The sequence below is a fragment of the Gymnogyps californianus genome, chromosome 4 (genome assembly GCF_018139145.2).
Source record: "Gymnogyps californianus isolate 813 chromosome 4, ASM1813914v2, whole genome shotgun sequence".
In the NCBI taxonomy this organism is placed as follows: domain Eukaryota; kingdom Metazoa; phylum Chordata; class Aves; order Accipitriformes; family Cathartidae; genus Gymnogyps; species Gymnogyps californianus.
In genome coordinates, this window is record NC_059474.1 from 65,345,690 (window position 1) to 65,366,466 (window position 20,777).

Here is a 20,777-nt window from a genome sequence, read left to right on the forward strand (position 1 = left end):
TTGTGTCTTGGAGTAATGTTTGTGTGGGGGAGTATGGGAGCAGGAATAATGGTTTGAGGATAGCTTTGAAGAGTCCTGGTAGCTCCTCAGTGAACACATTATAAATTCAGAAAGATGTCTCATCTGCAGATACAGAGGAGACTATAAATATATTCTTGAAGTAGTAAATTGGGCAATTTTTTGTGTTTTTTTTTTCTTGGAATTAGTGATTTGATGATATCTTTGAGCCTGAATATGAAGGAGATTGCAGAGTCTTTTTGTGTTCCCTGTAACAGGTAGAGTCAGCAAGTCAACTAATAGCTTGCTATGTTGCCTAAGGTTACCATAGGTTCTCCTTTGCTGATTTAATTGCAATTTGGTGGTTGAATCTTAAGGAGTGCAGAATTCTTTCAAATCAACATGTTGTGATGGTGGTGCTTGTTGTGGCTTATATAACTGCTGATTCTTTCCCTAAAGTCATCATAGAACCATAGAATCATTTAGATTGGAAAAGACCCTTAAGATCATTGAGTCCAACCATTAACCTAACACTACCAAGTCCACCACGAAACCACATCCCTAAGTGCCACGTCTACACGTCTTTTAAATACCTCTAGGAATGGTGACTCAACCACTTCCCACAGTGTTCAGAGGCCAGAGGAGGAATGCAACAGATATTGTCCACTACCAGATGTCCAGTATGAAGGGGTTTTTGTTGCTGTTCTCCTTGGAACTATCATAGGGAAGTGTCCTATTGTGTCATGATACTGGTAATGGAAGATTTGTTAAGACGGAGTTGGCTAAAGCTTCCTCTAAATCTCTGTATATTCATGTACCAGATAATATACTAAGACAATTATTATAGGGAAACCTCTTCCATCCCATAGGTCTCTGGTGGAGGTCAGTGAAGATATGAACATAGTCAATCAATAGAACCACTTAAAAATAGATTTTAATTTAATATGACTACCTTCTGCGTGGAATGTGCCTGTAAATGATGAAAAGGATCAGACCTCTGAGTTTGCAAAAACACTTGAGCTCTTTTGTATGATGGTTATCCTTCAGTTCTTGTTTTGTGTAGCACAATTGACTCCTGGTCTGAGTATAAGGTTGTAAAGTGATATTGCAATGGGAATAATGGTAAAAGCCATAAAAAAGAGGAGCTGACACTTCTGAGCACAATCAATTCTGAGCCCACACTGATCAAAGAAGAAGAATAGTCTATGTTTTTACTGTGGTGCAGTGGAAAAGAGACAGACAATAGCGGACATCTCAGTGTCTTACAGTTAATGCACTACCTTATTTGTATTGTTTAGCTGGACACTGGTTTATTAAAATTCTTGAGAGATCAATATATTTCTCCATTGTGACCCTGCTATCCCAGTAATATTGTTTTGGTTTCTTTGTGCCACTGAATTGAAATACTGTATTCCTTGATTGATAGAGGTCAACATTTCCGCTTGTATAAACTGGCATAGTTCCATTCACCTTCAGAGGTGTTCTCACCGCGGGATAGAACACTAATTTTCCTCAGAAGAGAACAAAGAATACATGTCATTCAGAGGAAAAATGAAGTGAACCATGTACCCAGATATGCCTAGAATTTCAGTGGCCCTGAAGGGAGGGGCAGTGTTAATTTTGTCAGTCCCAGTCTCTCCTGTGAATCAGTACTGAGTGTATGTCGTGATTTCAGTTACTTGCATTTCAGTTACACAGTCGCATCTCGCAGACTTTTTGTGCTTAACATTCTGTCGGCTGGCACTGCAGATTTATCCTGTTCTGTTAAAGGTTCTCCAAATTGTATCCATTAGTTCAGCTTGTGTTCTCTTTCTCATGCTGTTGTGTGCTTTGCTGATGTGCTTTGACACTCTGCTTCTGAGGAGGTTTTTGAAGACAACCTTTAGAGAGTTTTACAAGTGTTTTGTGTGAGAGTAACGTAGAAAATAGCTGTCAGTTTGTACTGTGAACTATTACTGTACTGTTAGTGAAATAAGCATGTCAATTTAAACAAATTCTCTGATGTTTCGCAGTGCTAATATAATCTCATACAATGGCAACAGCTGATGAGATTTTTTTTTTTTCTCCTGAGAACAACTGGTTTAAACTATTGCCAGAATTTTTTTTCACTTTGGGAAGTTCTTAAATGTTGAAATACCGTAAGTAAATTCACAGCAAGCTTCAAGCCTCACTCATTCATTTGTACATTGCAGGATTTTTCTCCAACTACCAATTTGCATTCACATTGTAGTATTCTTCGGATTTTCTAGCGTGTTGTTGCTCTGAAATGCCAAAAATTTAATTGCATGTATTCAGTTAGCCATTGATCACCATCTGATGTACATCTGGAACGGCACATTCTGGTTTGTTGTTCTGATATATCTATGCCTTGATTCTTCAGAAAGATAGCAAATTTCCCAATTGTATTTGGAACCTGGATCACCAGCATGTGAGTTTTAAGGTGCTGAGAGACTCCCAGTGGGAACAGCAAAGATTGAGTATCTCTGTGGATTTGAGCTCCAGAATATTGAGTGAAGGTGCTTATCTAAGTTGGTCAGATTTGTGTTTCTTAAGGTGATGTTATTAGAATTTGCATAGTAACACATATTCAGAGACAGTTTGCCTGGATATGGGGTGAGAGGAGGAGGCAATGTCTTCAAATGCTCTTGCTAATGACTCAACAAAAAACTTTTAGCTTGGGTGTGGAGGAAACTGCCGTTAGGATCATAGAGAACAGCTGCCATACGTCAAACTATGCATAACACGTCTGAAAAATAAGTTAATTGTCTTTAAGAATAAGCAGCTTCTATTCCACGTTTGCTTTGATTCTTACAACTTCTATCCACTACTAGTATCTTTAATATAAATGGGAAAGAAGCAAAAAAAAGGTATATATCCAGTAGCAGTGCATGAAGGCACTTGAGACAGGATGAAGACCCATTTTTATATAACAGGAGTACCTGAGATGTAATGTTTGAGCATTTGAGCATACAACAATTATTGTTGCATCTTCTTTTTTAAAGGTCTGACATGTAATTACTTTACGAACAATATTTCTCAGGTTTTTTTGTAATGTCCTTTTTCTACCTAACTGCAGAGATTCCTGGTAGGCAGGAAGTCGCCACATATTTCATGTTTGTCTTCTGGTGTTTCATTTCCCTAGTGCTAGTACACAGAAATCTAAAATGTAATTTAGGTTCTGGTAATCACAAATGATATGTAATAAAACATGCCACAGTATGCTCTCCTAGCAAAGAGATCAGGGTCTCTGTCTCTAAAATACTCGGACTGCCTATATTTCCGACTCTCCTTTTTTCTTCTTTTCTCCTTAAAAAACTTGTATAGTTTCCATGACTACAATAGTTAAGCGGGCAAAATCTATTCCAAATTTTCTCTCTGCAAGTTTCTGAAAAAAAATGTAAATAAGTTGGTGTAGAAACTCTCTCTGTGCAACCTGTTTTTGTGAACCCTGACAGCAATACTCACTTTACTTGGTCATTGTACTGGGTTTGCGTGGCAAGGTTTGGGGGGGGGGGGGGGAGGGGGCGGCTATAGGGGTTGCTTCTGTGAGAAGCTGTAAGAAGTTTCCCCTCTGTCCGATAAAGTCAATGCCAGCGGGTTCCAAGACGGACCCGCCGCTGGCCAAGGCCGAGCCCATCAGCAACAGTGGTAGCGCCTCTGTGATAGCATATTTAAGAAAGGGAAAAGAAGTTACAGGGGAGTAGCAGTTGCAGCCAGAGAGAGGACTGAGAATATGTGAGAGAAAGAACTCTGCAGACACCAAGGTCAGTGAAGAAGGAGGGGGAGGAGGTGCTCCAGGTGCCGGAGCAGAGAGAGATTCCCCTGCAGCCCGTGGTGAAGACCATGGTGAGGCAGGCTGTCCCCCTGCAGCCCATGGAGGTCCACGGTGGAGCAGATATCCACCTGCAGCCCATGGAGGACCCCACGCCAGAGCAGGTGGAGGCCCGGAGAAGGCTGTGGCCCTGTGGGAAGCCCGTGCTGGAGCAGGCTCCTAGCAGGACCCATGGACCCGTGGAGAGAGGAGCCCACGCTGAAGCAGGTTTGCTGGCAGGACTTGTGACCCCGCGGGGGACCCACACTGGAGCAGTCTGTTCCTGAAGGACTGCATCCCGTGGATGGGACCCATGCTGGAGCAGTTCATGAAGAACTGCAGCCCGTGGGAAGGACTCACATTGGAGAAGTTCGTGAAGGACTGTCTCCCGTGGGAGAGACCCCACGCTGGAGCAAGGGAAGAGTGTGAGGAGTCCTCCCCCTGAGGAGGAAGGAGTGGCAGAAACAACGTGTGATGAACTGACCCAAACCCCCATTCCCCGTCCCCCTGCGCCGCTTGGGGGGAGGAGGTAGAAAATTCGGGAGTAAAGTTAAGCCCGGGAAGAAGGGAGGGGTGGGGGGGAAGGTGTTTTTAAGATTTGGTTTTATTTCTTGTTACTCTATTCTGATTTGACTAGTAATAAATTAAATTAATTTTTTTTCCCCAAAATCGAGTCTGCTTTGCCCGTGACGGTAATTGCTGCGTGATCTCCCTGTCCTTATCTCGACCCACGAGCCTTTCATAATATTTTTTCTCCCCTGTCCATTTAAGGAGGGGGAGTGATAGAGCGGCTTTGGTGGGCACCTGGCATCCAGCCGGGGTCAACCCGCCACAGTCATAAACTACAGTACTGTAAAGGCACTGTCAGGCTCATTTGAGTGTGTTGACACCCAGGATTTTCAGTTGGATCAGTACAACTCTTAGGTATAGAGCAAGTTTGTTCATAGCCGTGACTGGATAAGCATCTATGATCCTGTTAGAGCCATTAAAAAATTTATCAGCTGTTTGTAAATTCTGTGGCTGCAGAGAAGTAACTGATGTTTGTGTAACTTAAGCTCTTTCTGTGTTGGCTGATTAAAAACTCAATATAATTTACACTTTTTGCTATCAGGCAGAAACATTTTATAACTCCCTTTACAGATGTCAGGCACCTATCTGCTCCTATTCCATCAAAAAACTTCCTTTTGGTCACTGCCAGGTCTCCCTTTTCTCACATTTGTTCTGTCTCACTCCTATGCTGCGACATACCAGCCAGATTTTTTTCAAGACTCTCCTTGCTTCTCCTGTTGTGTCAGGTTGTCTGCCTGGAATTCAGTTGCAGATGAATTTCAGTTCAAGGAGGAAATCAGAGTTGGAATTAACTACTGTCAGTGCATTGCAGCCATTCCTTAACTGAGTTCAGACTTACCCTTTTATTTCATTCACTTGAAATCCTGTCACCACTGAAATGAAGACTGAAATGAAGACATCGTCGTCACTGATTACCATGTGTTTAACATGAGAGCAATTGCACTAAACACTTCTGTTCCCTCTTAGGGACAAGGGGTTTCTCCTGTGATAGGAGAATAGCTGTGACCATATGGAATCAGAGAGGTAGGGCTATAGGACACAGCATCCAAATAAAAGGGCAGGTATCAAAACAAAGAAGCAATGGAACCAGAAATAGAAAAACTAGAGCCAGTCTGGAAGGAAATGCAGCTCAGATAATTCAATTTTCTTTGTCAGCATGTATTGTTGATATTTATTCTCTGATATTAATGTGGTCTACAGATTTTCACAGTGCTTTACAGAAAGTAAAAAGTCGTCCATTGTCCCAAGACCTGCTGTCCTTAGACAATCATAAAAAACAGTGACAGCTAAAAAAAATTGGAATATAACAGAAGCTGTGCAAAATAGAAAGACAATATGAAACAAGAGATTATGTATGAAGCCTAGGTGAAGTTTGTGAACAATACAAGACATGTCTGGCATGACGTGAGTGGGAAAACTCACCAGAATGGGCAAGAGTTGGTGATAAAGAGAGAGGCAGTTAGGAAGGGAAGCAGAAAGGAGGAAGACTCAAAGGCAGGAGTGAAAGTAAGTGGCAAATAGGACATTGAGGGGTTTTTTTGATTGTGTTTTTGCTTTTATTCTTTTCTGGATTCATGGTGTTACACTTTTGCATCCAAAATTGGTTGGCGCCCATTTACAAATTGGAAATAAGTTTTGTAGCTCTGGGGTCGCTGATTCACCATGAGCCACAGAAGCGGGTAGAGCTTCTAATTCAAACAAAAATCTTGTTTTAAAATTGTGTCAGAGCATCTACATCTTGAAATTTCTGGTGTAACAGGGCCACTTGAAAACCTAAGTAATTTTTTTGTTCCTGTTGAACAAAGGCATTTTGGCTTGTTATACAGCAGGTAAAGCATTTTGTATCCTTACAAACCATCAGTTTTACCTGCTAGCATCTTACCTGTGTCAGAGATGTCCCTCAGTATGAGAGACTGTAGACAGAATTACCCCAGTTGGACCAGAGTGCCGAATGAGTTAGAGCAACCTGGGTTGGTTGAGTTAGGGTCAGCATAGGGGCAGGCTGTGGACTAGGCGTTTGGCTGGAAGGGTAAAGGTGACATATGTGGCAGCATTGACTTTCTTCCCTCCCAGAACAGGAAGCGCCAAGTGACATTTCTCTGATCTGTTTCTGTCTGCTTAGAATACCCTTGCAGAGATTGCAGGGTTAGTTTTGGGAAACTAGAATTTGAGTAGCCTTTTAGGGTTAACTTCTTTACGTTGACTTTTTTTTTCCTTCCATGATTATCACATTGCAGATGATGACTTGCTGACAATATGTTTTCAGTGCTTGGATGAATTTTGATTTTTAATCAATTGAGAAACGCAGCAAGAAAGGTTGTGAAATAATGTTTCTTTTTTTCCAAACTGACAGCTTTTGTTCTGTTTCTCAGGCAAGCCAGCAAGTCTTTTAAATTATGACTGTGAGGTGGCTATGGAAGACAGTAGCTGTTTTCTATTTCAGTTAGTAGATCCAAAAATAACAGATTTATCATGTGACTGACAGTTTGAATGTGCTAGGTACTCAACTTCTGCCAGGTGCACAGACTCTGCCTTGGTGTCCGTATTTCCCTAGTCTTGTAAATTGCTGTTAAATGAGGAAACTGGATTTTTTCTGGCTTTGCTGCTTTGCTGCTTAACACAACTTGAAAACTGTCCGAAGTTTATATGCTCTGCTGACAGTTCAGAGCACTGAATGTGAGATCTCTTTGCCAGATTCAGTGTTTTATACCCATTCTCCAAATGCTGGGCAAATATTTACTCAATATGGTTTAACTACAAATCACGCTTTAACTTCCTTTGCCCATGTATTTTCTGCCACTGAATATTGATAGGCACCCCCAGCTCTGATCCATTTTTCAGATTTTTACCTTGTTCTGGCTTTGGTAAATCCTTGAGCATACAAAGAGTGGGTAGTGTAGCATACTTCAGAAACCACGAGATTGCCATCTCTTACAAGTCTGTCCTGGTTTTGGCTGGGATAGTTAATTTTCTTCTTAGTAGCTGGTACAGTGCTGTGTTTTGGATTTAGTGTGAGAATGATGTTGATAACACCCTGATGTTTCAGTTGTTGCTAAGTAGCGCTTATCCTAAGTTAAGGACTTTTCAGTTTCCCATGCTCTGCCAGCAAGCAGGCGTGCAAGAAGCTGGGAGGGAGCATAGCCGGGGCAGCTGACCTGAACTAGCCAAAGGGGTATTCCATAGCATAGAACGTCATGCCCAGTATATAAACTGGGGGGAGTTGGCCGAGAGGGGTGGATCGCTGCTGGGGCATCAGTCAGCGGGTGATGAGCAATTGCGTTGTGCATCACTTGTCTTTTCTTGGGTTTTATTTATCTCTCTTTTTCTTTTGTTATATTCCTTTTCATTATTATTATTATTATTGTTATTATTATTATTAATGTATTTTATTTTACTTTAGTTATTAAACTGTTCTTATCTCAACCCAGGAGTTTTACTTCTTTTATTTGATTCTCCTCCCCATCCCACTGGGAGGGGGGAGGAGTGAGCGAGCGGCTGCGTGGTGCTTAGTTGCTGGCTGGGGTTAAACCACGACAATGTCACACATGTAAGGGAAAGCATTTTGGCCTAGAGCCCTTTTAAAGCAGAATGAAAAAAAACTTGGCTTCTTTCACTGACCAGGTTGAATTTCCTAGGCTGGCAGTTAACAAAATTTATTGTCAGCTAGCAGACTATATAGTGAATTAGTGACAAGAGAAATGCGGAACCAGAAAGTACTGGTTTTACAGTTCTGTTCAGAAAAGGATTCTACAACTGAGTCGCTTTCAGAGCCAAGTATAAAGAATTAGCAGAGTATATACAGATGAGAAGTATGTAAACATACTTTATATTCAGCATCCTCATGAATATTTTAGTGTCTAGGCAAACTAAAATGGCACCCATTATGAGAGGCGTGCCAGGCGATGTGTGAACAGCATAGCTGTTTCCACATTTCCTTTCCTACCGTATCCCTGAACCGTCTTTGTGAGTGAGAACGGCTGTGGGAAAAGAGTTTGTCTTGCATCAACATACAGAACTGATCAGTGCATTCCAAAATGGTCCTTGTTAGAGCATCACCAGCTCATGTAATTAGAAAGATAACTAAATTGAGGTTCAAGCTGCGGATGAGAGAGTCACAGAGGTATTTTTGTACATCCTGAGCCAAAAGGGCATAACCTTGCATATCGGAATTGTCAGCTCAGTCAAGACATTTTGGTCTGTGCAAGGTGTGGAGCTTCTGTATACACAGGCTTGTGGTTTGCGGTGGTGATGGAGCTGGAGAGGATAGTCACCTTTAAGAACTACTAGAGGTTTTGAAGGAAGAGCACTTCGTTAACATGAACAAATTTGATACTTCTGTGTGTGTAATTATTTTAAAAGAAGATATCAGCAGAGCAGGTTCAGCCTAGTAACAGAAGAATTTGTCAGCAAGTAATAGAGGGCAAATTTTACTGCAGACCCTCCTTTTTCTTAATAAATTCCAGCCTGTGATTCCTCTTTTTCCCAGCAGTTTTCCAAGTGTGCAGCTTCTTTTGCCACGTAATGAATTATTTTGTTATTTTACAGTTTTACCCAGTAGTATAGTTGGCGAAATTATAATATAGCACATTTGGAGCCACCAGTGACAGATGTTGAGTGAACTTTTATTGTAAATATGTTTACTGAAAATAAGCTTTCCCCCCCTTTTTTTTCTGTACTACTTCTTTTACATTGTCTTATGTATGATGGCTCAATCATCTTCCTTCAAACAACCCATCTGAAAGTTTGGCAGATAAGAGCTGTCTCAGAATGACTGAATTATAAAATAGGTTTCACAGCAAAGTTTTCAAATCTAGTTGCCCTTAGAAATCCAAATTCATTGTGCTTCCCAGTTTATCTTTGCTGGAAAGGGCTGCTTGGCTTTGACATTTCAGGCAATGACTGTAGTACTTTAAACAGAATGAGTAATATGGATTCAAAATTGGACTGCAGATGTCATGGATATGAAAATGATACTATTCTGATCCTTTATGGGTGACAGTAAAGGGACTGGATGAGTTGTGGGCTTGGACTTTGTGTTTGCTTTTTTAAGAATAAGCATGAGTGCATTTGGATCTCTGAACAAGTTCTTTAAGATCATAAATATCTAGGCATACACTGTCACAGATCTGACTGGGTAAAGATTCCTGTTGAAGTAATTTCTTCTAGCTGTGATGAAGATTTATCTGTTCGACTCCTGTTTCAATAAGCACAGTTACAACTGGTCATGTGAGCAGTTCTTATTTCTTTTTTTGGTCATTTCCATACATTTTCAGACAGAAATGTGTGTAGAGCTCTTTCTTGTTTTCATGTATGGATAACCAGAGATCTTTGGTCTGATTTCTGAAAGAATGTAGCTCAACTAAAACATATTTCCATTTAACCAGGGCCCTTAGAGAGCTGCATTTTGCAAGATGGGAAATAGAATAAGTATGTTGTAGTTAAGTGAAGAAACCTGTATTAAAATGCTACAGTAATAATTTCAGTGACACTATAATGAAATGATACAGGAAACATGGACATTTTTTAGTTAAAATGTGCAACATGTGCTCTTCTCTGTTCTAAAGTATTTAATATCTACATGTAAAATCCATAGTATGAATTGGACAATAAACTTCTTTATTTTCAGAAGGCTTTATTTCAGTATCAGAACCATAAGTCTTACAAGAAAAGTTTGAGAGCAAGCATTTTCTAGCGCAGTACACTAAATGAAGAGTATTGTGCAAGCAGTGAGCAAGACATGTCTTTTCTGTTTTTAACTGGATTTTGCCTGCCATAAATTTATTCAATATATGAAAGCATGTGCACACTGAACGGTAGGCCTGATTCACTAAGAGTTTTATTTTAAAAGAAACCTGTCTTTCCTGATTAAACACTGAAATGTAAAATAGAGCCACACCTTTGGAACTTTTGTCTTAAAACCATCCAGTTTTAATGGTACATCTTCAAAGTCTGAGTGCTACAGAATTCACTATATGATCTTGAAAGCAATGCTGAACTCTCATTCAAGGACTAGGATGATAATCCCAAACAATTGAAGCACTTCTGTCCTCTCTCACGTTACTTCATTCCAACACAGGATAAGAGATCACGTGTTGAATATCTGGCAGTGAGTTACCTTGCTTTGGCTGCAACATTCCCAAAGGCCCAAAGAGGTGACCTGCTCCCATTTAAAATGCACTGAGGTGACAGCTTAGTTCGACCTTTCTTTTTGTCTTTGCTGCTTAGGTTTCATGCCATCTTGGCATGTCAAGAGGCTCCAAAGGGCACCAGCTGGAGCACCTTGCTGGCAAGATGCCTGTGTTTGACTCCTCTGCTGCACTTCAGCATGCGCAGTCTTTGCTGCCCCATGCAGTGCAGGAAGGAATGTTTTGAGCTCAATCAGTAATCTCTGCTGTGATGAGGAAGTTCACAGAAGGTCTTGGAGGCTGATTTATTTATTCTGTGAAACATCCGTGGCGACAGTAAAAAAGTAAATGATGACTTGTGTTGCAGTTGGGGAGGCAGCTTAATTGTATTTCCTAATCCAACTGTTACCAGCTGATTGCAAGAAGCTGTGAGCTGATGGAAACTCAAAACAAATAGCTGGAACTGTATATGGTAACAGGAAAAGTAGAGCAGTCATCCAGTATGAAACTGTATTGGTCTCCTTAAGCATCAGCTCTGAATATTGTCTCAGAAGGCACTGAATTTCTCTGCATTTTGAGGAGAAATAGACCTCATCTGGAGTGTAGAGTAGCCATTCCTGACAACAGGTCTGCAACTCTTCATTAGGGTCATATTGGTTATTTTCTGGGTTTTCAGCACACAGGTTTTGTTCCAAACCTAAAAAGGATATTGAAAGGCTCTTGTTCATTACATGGGCCTTTGACTTGTACTGTTTGGGGGAAACTGTTTCTGCATGTTGGTGCATAGATGGAATTCTTTTCTTTTACACTGTTTTCATGGAAAACATTCACTATTTTTAAAGATACTTTCTGGAGAGAAGTTCTCACTCTAAAAATAATGATTTTTTTTTGTGTGTTTAAAAGTAATTATTGAAGAGAGGAATATGCACTTTTTGTAAATAGAAATGAATTGTCTGCCTTTAGAAACTCAGAAGTTACTTGTCAAAAGGAGATTAAAAAAAAGGTAAGAATGAGAAGGTCTAATTTCATTCTAAAATTTGGACGGATAAGTGAGGTCAACATAAAAAGCAAACAAACAAAACCCACAAAAACCCCTACCAGAATACACTTTAAAATTTGCATAAAGCAAAATAACTTTTTCACTCTTTTTTGTTAGAGTGCTTGCCTGAAATGAGACCTTAAGTAGAGAGAAGAAAAAGCACTTAAAATATTTTATGGTTAAAGTTTCATAAACCACTTTTACAGAAATTTTGCTTGATACAGGAAAAGGAGATTTGGCTCTTGTCATTCCTAAAAATGACTTCTTCAGAAAGTGTAGTAGTGATAGCTGTCTGAAACCAAGGGCAGGGCGTTTGAAGTCAGAGAAATTACTGTGAAAAGGATTTATATATACATCCATCTATGCTTTTCTTTTTATGTATATGTGTATATACATTTAGATGTGTATCTGTGTGTGTATATAGAATGTGTTCCACTCCATATATCAGTGGTGATTGTTGAGGATGAGCTATTATTAAGTGTTCTTGTTAAACGTGATTTTCAAGGTTACCAATTCTCTCCACTGATGGAGATCTCAGCACTAAATAACTAGGGTATTCCAAATACACAGATCAGTGCTTTGTTTAACAAGATCAGTTTCAGCTTTCTTCCCTCTTTCTGTGCTGGGATGAAGGAAATAAGGCAAATGCTAATGTCAGTGGCAAAACTACCTTAGAAGGATCAAGTAATGCAGATATAAATAGCAGCGATTCTGTTTATTAACAGAGTTGCAGCTGGACCCTTTCTGGAGGAAGTTTATCACTTTAGAAAGTAGATGTAATATTAAGTAGCTTTTCAGAAAGATTTTACTACTATATTTGTCGCAATATATATATGTAGTGATAGGTAAGAGGAACATTTAGTGTCCCTTGGATTTCTACAACATTGAGTGAAGAGACTCTCTTAATATAGAAAGCTGTTTGCTGAGATTGCCAAGAGTCTCCATTTCACAGCCTGCCCTGGGAGGCTGGAGGCTGGGAGCTTCCCTTCCTGTTTTGGGCTTCCATTCCATCATCTGAGAGCTAATAATAGTACTTTAATGAAGTAGTGGCTTGAGAAAGGGTAAGCATCTTGAAAAGGATGTGTGTGCCCCATCCGAAGAATCTTGAAACTAAAGACTATCAAAAATTGCCATTTGTTATCCTAGGAACCCATCTCTAACAGTCAATTTAAAAAATATGTTTTCTGTGGTTTTGGCAGTCTATTCTGGGGTAGAATATAATGGAATTGATAAATGTTAAGTTTCATTGTTGATTAAAAGAGTTATTCCTGTATGGGAAGAATAATTTTAAGTATTTACTTGGTAAGTGTCTATTGAAATAGAAACTTGGACATAAAACTAGAATGATTTTTTTTTGCTTTTTGAAATAGGTATAAAAATGAATGCCTGGTCCTTCAAGTGTATGATAACAGAGCATTGCTCATTGATCATTACAGTCTGAACTCACACACAATATTAGTGGTAAATGATGATCTGGGTTTGTGTAAATCTGACTAGAATGAGTTTCATTTATTCCCCCTTTTTTTTTCCCTGCTGAAGTCAGCAAAGAGTCTTGTTAAATAGCTGTAATTACATATATCTCTTGGTAGTCATGAATTTATATTTGCATCTGGCTAAAATTTTTTATCTCTGCTAAATAGGTTTGTTTCAAATTATTTACAGTTTAAAAAGGCATTTTTAACACTAACATTTACCTTGCCAAACTAGCCGTAAACAGAATTTATAGGGAAAGAGTTTATTTAATTTACTGCATTTTCTGTCTGTAGAGCTGCCAGAGATATGGTAGTAAACTTGGAGGATTTTTCTAAGCCCATGTTGCAGTATTTATTACAAGACTACGGGTGAATTATAGTCTTTGTTATAAAAATAAGGCAACTGTATAAATTAAAAAATAAATTCATAGTTGAGCAAGAGGTGTTATGATAGAGTTTCCAGAGAAAGAAGCACAGGCTTTTAGATGCAGGTCCAGTCTCTTATTGGAGATCTTGAAATTGACTTTCACGCTCAGCCTTTTCCTAGCAGTTCACAAACACTCATTACTCTCTCTCTCTTATTCCTGCTCCCTTGAGTCACCTGTTTATACAGCCACTCTTCTGCCAGTGACTGAAGTTTGTCTTAAGAAGGCTGATATATCATCAATACTAACCTTGGTGTTCCAAGGTAAGGATTTTGTGTAGCAAGCACCAGAGAGAGGACCTACATGTGGTATCTGTAATTTCATTGTAGTAAAATGCATAGTTGGCTGTCTGTAAACAAAAGCTTCTCTCTGGTGAATAGAAAAAAACATCAGTGCTATTAATTTACTCAGTGCAATGAATTTACGTATTGACTTCTTGAAGTAGTTGGACACCTTCCATTTGATAGAAGACAATAATAGAACTACAGTCAAGATCCTTGTATCTCAAAGTAAATATCCCTACACAAAGGATGACTTTAGTTGTTTTATTTTCCTCCATGGTATGCAAAGGACTGGGGTTTTCTGATTTTAGATTGATGCTTTTTTATCTCTTGCTTTGACGGAGAGAGAAAATTCTGAAAAGCAAACGGAGATCAGAAACTGGAGAAAATGGTTGCCCAGACAAACTTTCGGTGTTACTGTTTTGTAACTCCTAGTCAGTGATTATGTAATGTAACTAATGAGATTAAAATATGAGAAGAGAAAATATTATTAAAATGATTCAAAGTACTCTTACATAGCTCAGATGAGTCTCATGTAGGCTTTTCTTCTTAAAAGAAGTTGGGTGATCAAGTAATATGGATTAGCTGAGAGATTTGTCTGCTGAAGTATATTTGCAATATATGTCCATGAAAGATAGAGACAAAATATTTAACTGTTGAAAGATCATGTATTTTAAATCCTTTGGTTTTATCTTATTTGTTCAATACTTTCTTAGTGGAATTAAGGGGTGTTTTAGTTGTGGCCTTTATGATGCCCTGTTGTGGCTGAACTAAATGAGAATGAAAGACGCAATTCTGACAGTTGTTACAGGTTTGCTTTCTCTACGTACTATTAGGCTATAAATCACACATCTTGTTCCTCCTAACGTAAGGTTTAGTTGAGTCAAATTCTCTGGCCAGAATGAAGTCAAGTCAGGCTAAATCTTTGATAGCCTTATCACCTAAGCTACTTCACACATGCTTTAACTAGTGAGTGCAATTTCTTTGTTTATGCATATGCCTAGCATGATATTAGCTGGGTCATAAAAGTTGTATGCCTTATTAATAAATAAGAGAAGAAAGAATTGTTACCAAATGACAGAAGGGATGATGTTGGAGAGCACCTGGTCCAACCCACCTGTTCAAAGCAGAGTCAACTAGAGCACATTGCTCAGGACCACTGGAAGAGTCTGGCTCCATCTTCTTTAATCCTCCCAGCAGATACTTAAGAACTGTGGTAAGATCCCTCCTGAGCCTTCTCTTCTCCGGGCTAAACAACCCCAGCTCGCTCAGCCTCCCTTGTACGACAGATGTTGCAGTCCCTAATCATCTTCATGATTCATCAGTGGAATTGCTCCAGTACATCCCTATCTTTCTTGTAGTGGGGAGCCCGGAGCTGGACCCAGCACTCCAGATGTGGCCTTAGTAACACTGAGCAGAGTGGAAGGATCACTTCTCTTGACCTGCTAGCAACAGTCTTCCTAAATGCAGCCCAGGATGCTGTTGTCCTTCTTTGCCACAGGGGCACGTTGCTGGCTCATGTTCAGCTTGTTGTCCACCAGGACCCCAGGTCCTTCTCTGCAAAGCTACTTTCCAGACTGTCAGCCCTGAAGCGTGTAATGGTGCGTGGAGTTATTCCTCCCCAGGTGCAGTACTTGGCATTTCACAGTGTTGATAATTTGGGGAGGTTCAGTATTTATTTTTACTTTTTTTCTGTAAATTAACATTTTGATCTGAAATAGTTTCACTATGAAAATATTAAAATGGAGCTTCCTGACAGTTTCAGAATACCTGCAAGAGCAGACATGAGAAATTTTTTTTTTCCCCCCTGAATATACTTTCAAGGGAAATCCCACCATCCTGCCCCAAATGTCAACAGTGGACTAAAGCGTTCTTCGCAAAACTCCTCATCACCTTTAGCAAACAATTATTGTTATTTGTAGGATGTATTTGGTGTGTTATTTATGCAGGAGTAGTGTAATTGAAATATTTCTTATTCTTCTCCACCTGTGTGGTTTCCAAGACATACATTGCCAACACCTTTTTACTTATTTAGAGCACTTGCACGTTTTTGTTGGCTTTGTGACTAAGCTTCTGATGGTTGCATGCTTTCTGCTCTGTACTGGGTCAGCAGACTCTGTAAGTGAATGTCAGTGAATGTCTACAATAAGCAGGAATTCATAAGAAAAAAAATTTACAGGATTTTGAATATTTACTTTGATGCTTTAAAAAGTCATTATTTTTAGAACAACTGGTGGTTTGGTTGATTTATCTTTTGGGAACTACACTGTTGCTCTTCATGGAGTAGCAGAAAACTTGTGTCACGCCTTTCCTCATTCTTGGTAAAAGGGAAAATCAGGAAGACGGTCTGAGGACTGTCTGTTTGGGAACTTTTCTAAGAATTAGTGTGCTTTGTGAAATGTAGAAGTCAAAATTTGTGTAGTCAGATTTGAACCACCAAAATAAGTGGTTCAAATTCATAGGAGATGAAGATTATCAAAATAACTGAAGCTTGTACAAAACATTTAAAAGTTTAAGGAAAATTTTAGGAGCCCAGCTTTAAAAGCCCACTTTGCAAACCAGAGCCTGTATTTCTTCATGTTTTCAAAATTTTTAACTAAGCATATGTAACAAATTTTTTCATTATCAGAAGGAAATGGTAAAGAAATTTTGTGAAATGGTTCTGTTTCTAGGTATGTTATTGGAATTGGATGATACGGTCTCGAAGAATGATTAAATAACTTGATTCCATTAGAAATATCATAAGGAAAATACAAACTTCATTCTAGATGAAAGTGGGCAATTGTTCATTGAGCCACTCGGTGAAGGTGTCCTTAATCATGACAGAAAAAGCAAAAGCCTCTCCGCTGTACCCAATGCACAGAGAGTTGCTTTATGAAACAGCTTTTTGTCTCATCCAGTTTTTATTGTATTTTTATTTGAAGTTACTCAATTTTTTTTTTTCCCCCACCCCTTGAAAATAAGTGTTAATTGCCTATGGAACTGGAGTTCAGAAGTAGTAGTGCATGCTGTCTTCTGCCGATGTGGTGGTACATGTTTCCTTTTGATGTCTTCTTTTTTCTCAGTAGAAACTCTCTCCTCCTTTTGTCCCAGTATTTTTCTCAGTGGAAAAAAAAGACAATAGTAGACTTGAGTCTCAAGAATTTGCCATGAGAAATGCAGGATATCCTCTAAGATGCATAACCCCTGTGTTTATAATTACTGCAGTGCTGCATATGATGCCGTCCTTGACAGAAACGTGGCCATTAAGAAGCTCAGCAGACCATTTCAGAACCAAACTCATGCCAAGCGAGCTTACAGGGAGCTTGTCCTCATGAAGTGTGTGAATCATAAAAATGTAAGTTTTCAGTAGGTAACCGGAGAAGTGGTATGTATATTGGTTGGTTAGAAAGAAAATTGTTTTGTTGGGTGCCTTTTTAAAACAGAAGAAATGAAAAGTAAATTATGCTCAAGGGCTACTGTCTTTCTGGTACTATATGCCCACATGAGAGAGTGAGGATCTTCCATGTGCTTATTTAAAGGCTGTGCCAAATGGAGGTGCTGCTAGCTAGTAGGGTTAGGGTGATAGAAGGGGAGAGAGCAGAATACGTTGTCAACTCCTTATCCAGAAATGTGTAAGTGGTTGTTGGAATCCTGGCTCCATCCTCTTGTCACTGGGATTTGTGACTCAAAAGCAGTGTCTCTTGAGTTGGAGTACCCATGCACAAGCGTCACTCCTTGTTCTGGACTTCATCTGAAACCTAGTCACATAGATCCATTGTATAGATTGTACAAGATGAGGGGTTGTCATGGTGAAGGTTGCTGCAAAGCTGCCAAAGAAAATTAAGAACCAAAAGCACTTTTCCATTCTCACATGTTTGTGTGTAAGCTAACGTCGTGAAGCCAGGGACTCTGAAGCCTCAACACATTGTGCCATTCCTTCTAATCACAGTGTTCTTGTTGAAATAAACAGCACTAGCAGGTTCTAGACTTTCCTGCTTCTTACACCCACTGTCTATTGTATAACATTTAGTATCCATAAGAAATGAAAATATTCCTACACTGCAGCAAAAGAGTTATTCCAGGGCTGTATGTTAATTGTAACCATCTACCTATTAGTTAGAACTATCTGCCTGACACTGTATAAGCTTGCTTTTCTGGTAGTGAGATATGTAGGATTGCCCCATTGCATTGTCAAGGGATCTCCCAAGGATTTAATTTTCCTGCAATTCCTCGATTTCTGCCATGGCTTGGCGCCATACCTGTGTGCCCCTTCCTTTTCATTAGGAGTGAATTTTTCAGTTTGCTACATGTTTACTCTTGCCTCAGATCCTGCAAAGACTCTTTCTCCTTATGCAAAGCATAAATGAGCTTGAAAAGCGTGATGTAAGGTGAGATTTGACACTTGTTCTCAATCACAAATTCACATGGAAAAAAGAAGGACTGACCCTAAAATGTCAAACAGCAGGACTTGTCACCTATAGTGACCTCTGCCCTACTTCTGGGCATTGACTTATCCTTACATTTCCACTCTGTTGATCAGGACTGTACCTCTCTTCCCTATTGACTTGGATGGAAACTACCCTCAGCCACACCAATGCACAGGGCTTTGAAAATGCAGGGATGAGTAAGTAGTTCTCCCTGTAGGCGGGAGAATGATGCATTCTCACTTCATGTTTTTAATGGACTGGAAAGAGCAGAGGGCAGCAGGAACAGTATTAATTTTAAATATATAATTTTTTAAATGCTGCATAAGAGCTGATAACAGCACCACATTGGTTGGGTCAGAGTTTTAATCTGTCTGTACAGAGAAGTGCAAAGCAGGAGAGAATTGTAAAGACACCTGTGTGGAGGCAAGAATCAGTCAGAATATGTGGAACAGACAGAAAGAATATTGAACCATTCCTGTTAGAAAGCCTAGAGAGGTGATGGAGGCAGGGAGGGAGACATTCAGATATTGTCTTCATGGTGGCTGTGCTGATATCTTCTACCTCTGTTGCCCAGACAGAAAGAAAGCATGGGAAATTCAGATCCCTGAGGTCACGTTTTTCCTCTATGCTGTTTCATACATTCTTATCAGTGTCTTTCAACAGCCCAGCCCATTTGAAAAAAACAAGTAAAAAAGGAGTTGCAGTATGCAAGATGTCTTTGCCCAGAATGTGTCTACCGTTTTAAAGTGCTTCTACTAAAAAGCAGTACATCTCATGATGGAATTTGTGTCAGCATGTGTGCGTATGTGCCCTCAAAGGAATTGAGGCCATATCAGAGAGAAGGAAAGCCTTCCGTTTATTTTTAATAAGATGGTCCTTGATTGTTTGGCAGATGAGCATTCTTCATATATAAGAAATTTCTGGCTGTAGCACAAGGACTACTATGCTAGATTGAGCTGAAGTTGGTCTTTGAACCTGTAACTTCAAAATTCAGAGGACTGTCTCACCCTTAGAATTTTGGTTTGTCAGTGATCATCACTAATCCTTCTCTCAGAAACATTTCAAGTGCGCCTAGAAGAAATCTTAGAGATCTGCAGTGTTTTATTTTGAATGTTGCCGACTTTTTACTGATCCATAAAGTGAGAAGTGTTAGTATAAATTGAGCAGTGAAAAAACAGAGTTTATCCTTTAACACACACTTCAAAATGGGTTCAACTGTTTATGTTTATCGCTTCTTTTCATCTTTTTGTTTTACTTTGCTTTTCAGATTATCAGTTTATTAAATGTCTTCACACCGCAGAAATCTCTGGAGGAGTTCCAGGATGTGTAAGTAACACAGGCAGTAATTAAAGTAAAGCTTTAGAGATGTGTGGGACATTATAGTGTATCTTGAACGAAATAACTCAGCAAAATACAAAGGTTATAAGCCCCTCTAAAAAAGATCGTGTGTAGTCTACACTGTGAGTAGACAGATATTCTGCATTCCCATATTGAGAGCACTTTTGACGCTTAGAAGGTGCCAAATACCAGGTTTCCTAAGCATTGTAGTAGTGTGCAAAGCCTGCTGGTGGCTCTTCTTGAGAGGGTTAGTGTGTTTGCATTTGCCTTCACATGCAGAGGAAGGAGTATGCTTTTAAGGGCATAAAGGGCCTGCTTTTGTGTTATTAGTTTGCTTGGGAAATGATGGTTGTTATGTGACTCCCTGACGTGTGTGAGGATTTGAAATGTGGCACTTCATTCTAAATAATTTCCCATAAAAGAGACTGATGTGAAACGTTTCCTTATTTCATATTTGTTTTGATATAACCTTTGACTGCATAAAATTACTTGCCTGGGGAACTAGTGCTAGGTGTAGAGGACAACTAGCATCTCCGCTGAACATTGCCCTGTTGCACAAGCACTACTGTGCATAGTATGAACCTGCCCTGAATGAAATTTTAAATATTCAGTGTTTTTATACAGTTGTACTCCTTTTATCTTTCAGTCTTTCCCATATTCTGTATACATTGTATGGAAATGTATTCTCACTCTGTACTCTAATATCAGTAGTGATAACAGACAGATAGCAATGGCTGAAGTCAGGTGACTACTGTTCTGGTTTTGCTATATGGAATTTCTGCATAACATTGTCACTGAAGACTTGTGCAGAGCAGAGGAGGTAATTAGTGCTGGAGAGAAGACAAGGCGTGCAGCTCACAGTGAAATGGAGAGCTAGTGTTTTCCCCAAAGTTTGAGAGTGCTTTAATGTAATGTTACAGTTATGAGTCAGCTGTGCTTGTGAGATGTCTCATAAGAAAAGAGCTGATATGTTTAACATATTAACTTACCGCTCAAGGGGATTGGGTTAACGTCCTGCTGAGGTTGTCAGTGAAGCTTATTTATCAGAAGCACAAGACCAATTAGTTGTAATGAGAATTGTGCAAAGTCATGCAATCTTAGGAGGATTTTTGGAGGCATTTCGCATGGGGGTGCATATTTTAGCCTCTCAGACATCTCTACTATTGATTCCTACATGTACTGTAGTAGCCATTCCTCATAATGGTCAAAGGTCAAGCAGTCATGTCATTTGGTGCTTGTGGCTCTTTTGTTTTCTGCAAGCTTCAGTGTCGTGCTGCCTGTTTGCCCATGTAGGGTACAGTCTCTGTCAT

At 39.5% G+C, this 20,777-nt stretch overlaps 1 protein-coding gene across 3 annotated transcripts in view; it reads left to right on the forward strand.

The window, feature by feature from the left end:
- The window catches only part of MAPK10 (mitogen-activated protein kinase 10), an 87,523-nt gene that overhangs the window by 17,381 nt on the left and 49,365 nt on the right, over positions 1–20,777 (forward strand). For all 3 annotated transcript variants that reach the window (XM_050895336.1, XM_050895337.1, XM_050895338.1), the window contains exons 3-4: positions 16,928–17,057; positions 19,397–19,455. In XM_050895336.1, the coding sequence (XP_050751293.1) occupies positions 16,928–17,057; positions 19,397–19,455 (189 nt within the window). The remainder of the gene's footprint in view (positions 1–16,927; positions 17,058–19,396; positions 19,456–20,777) is intronic.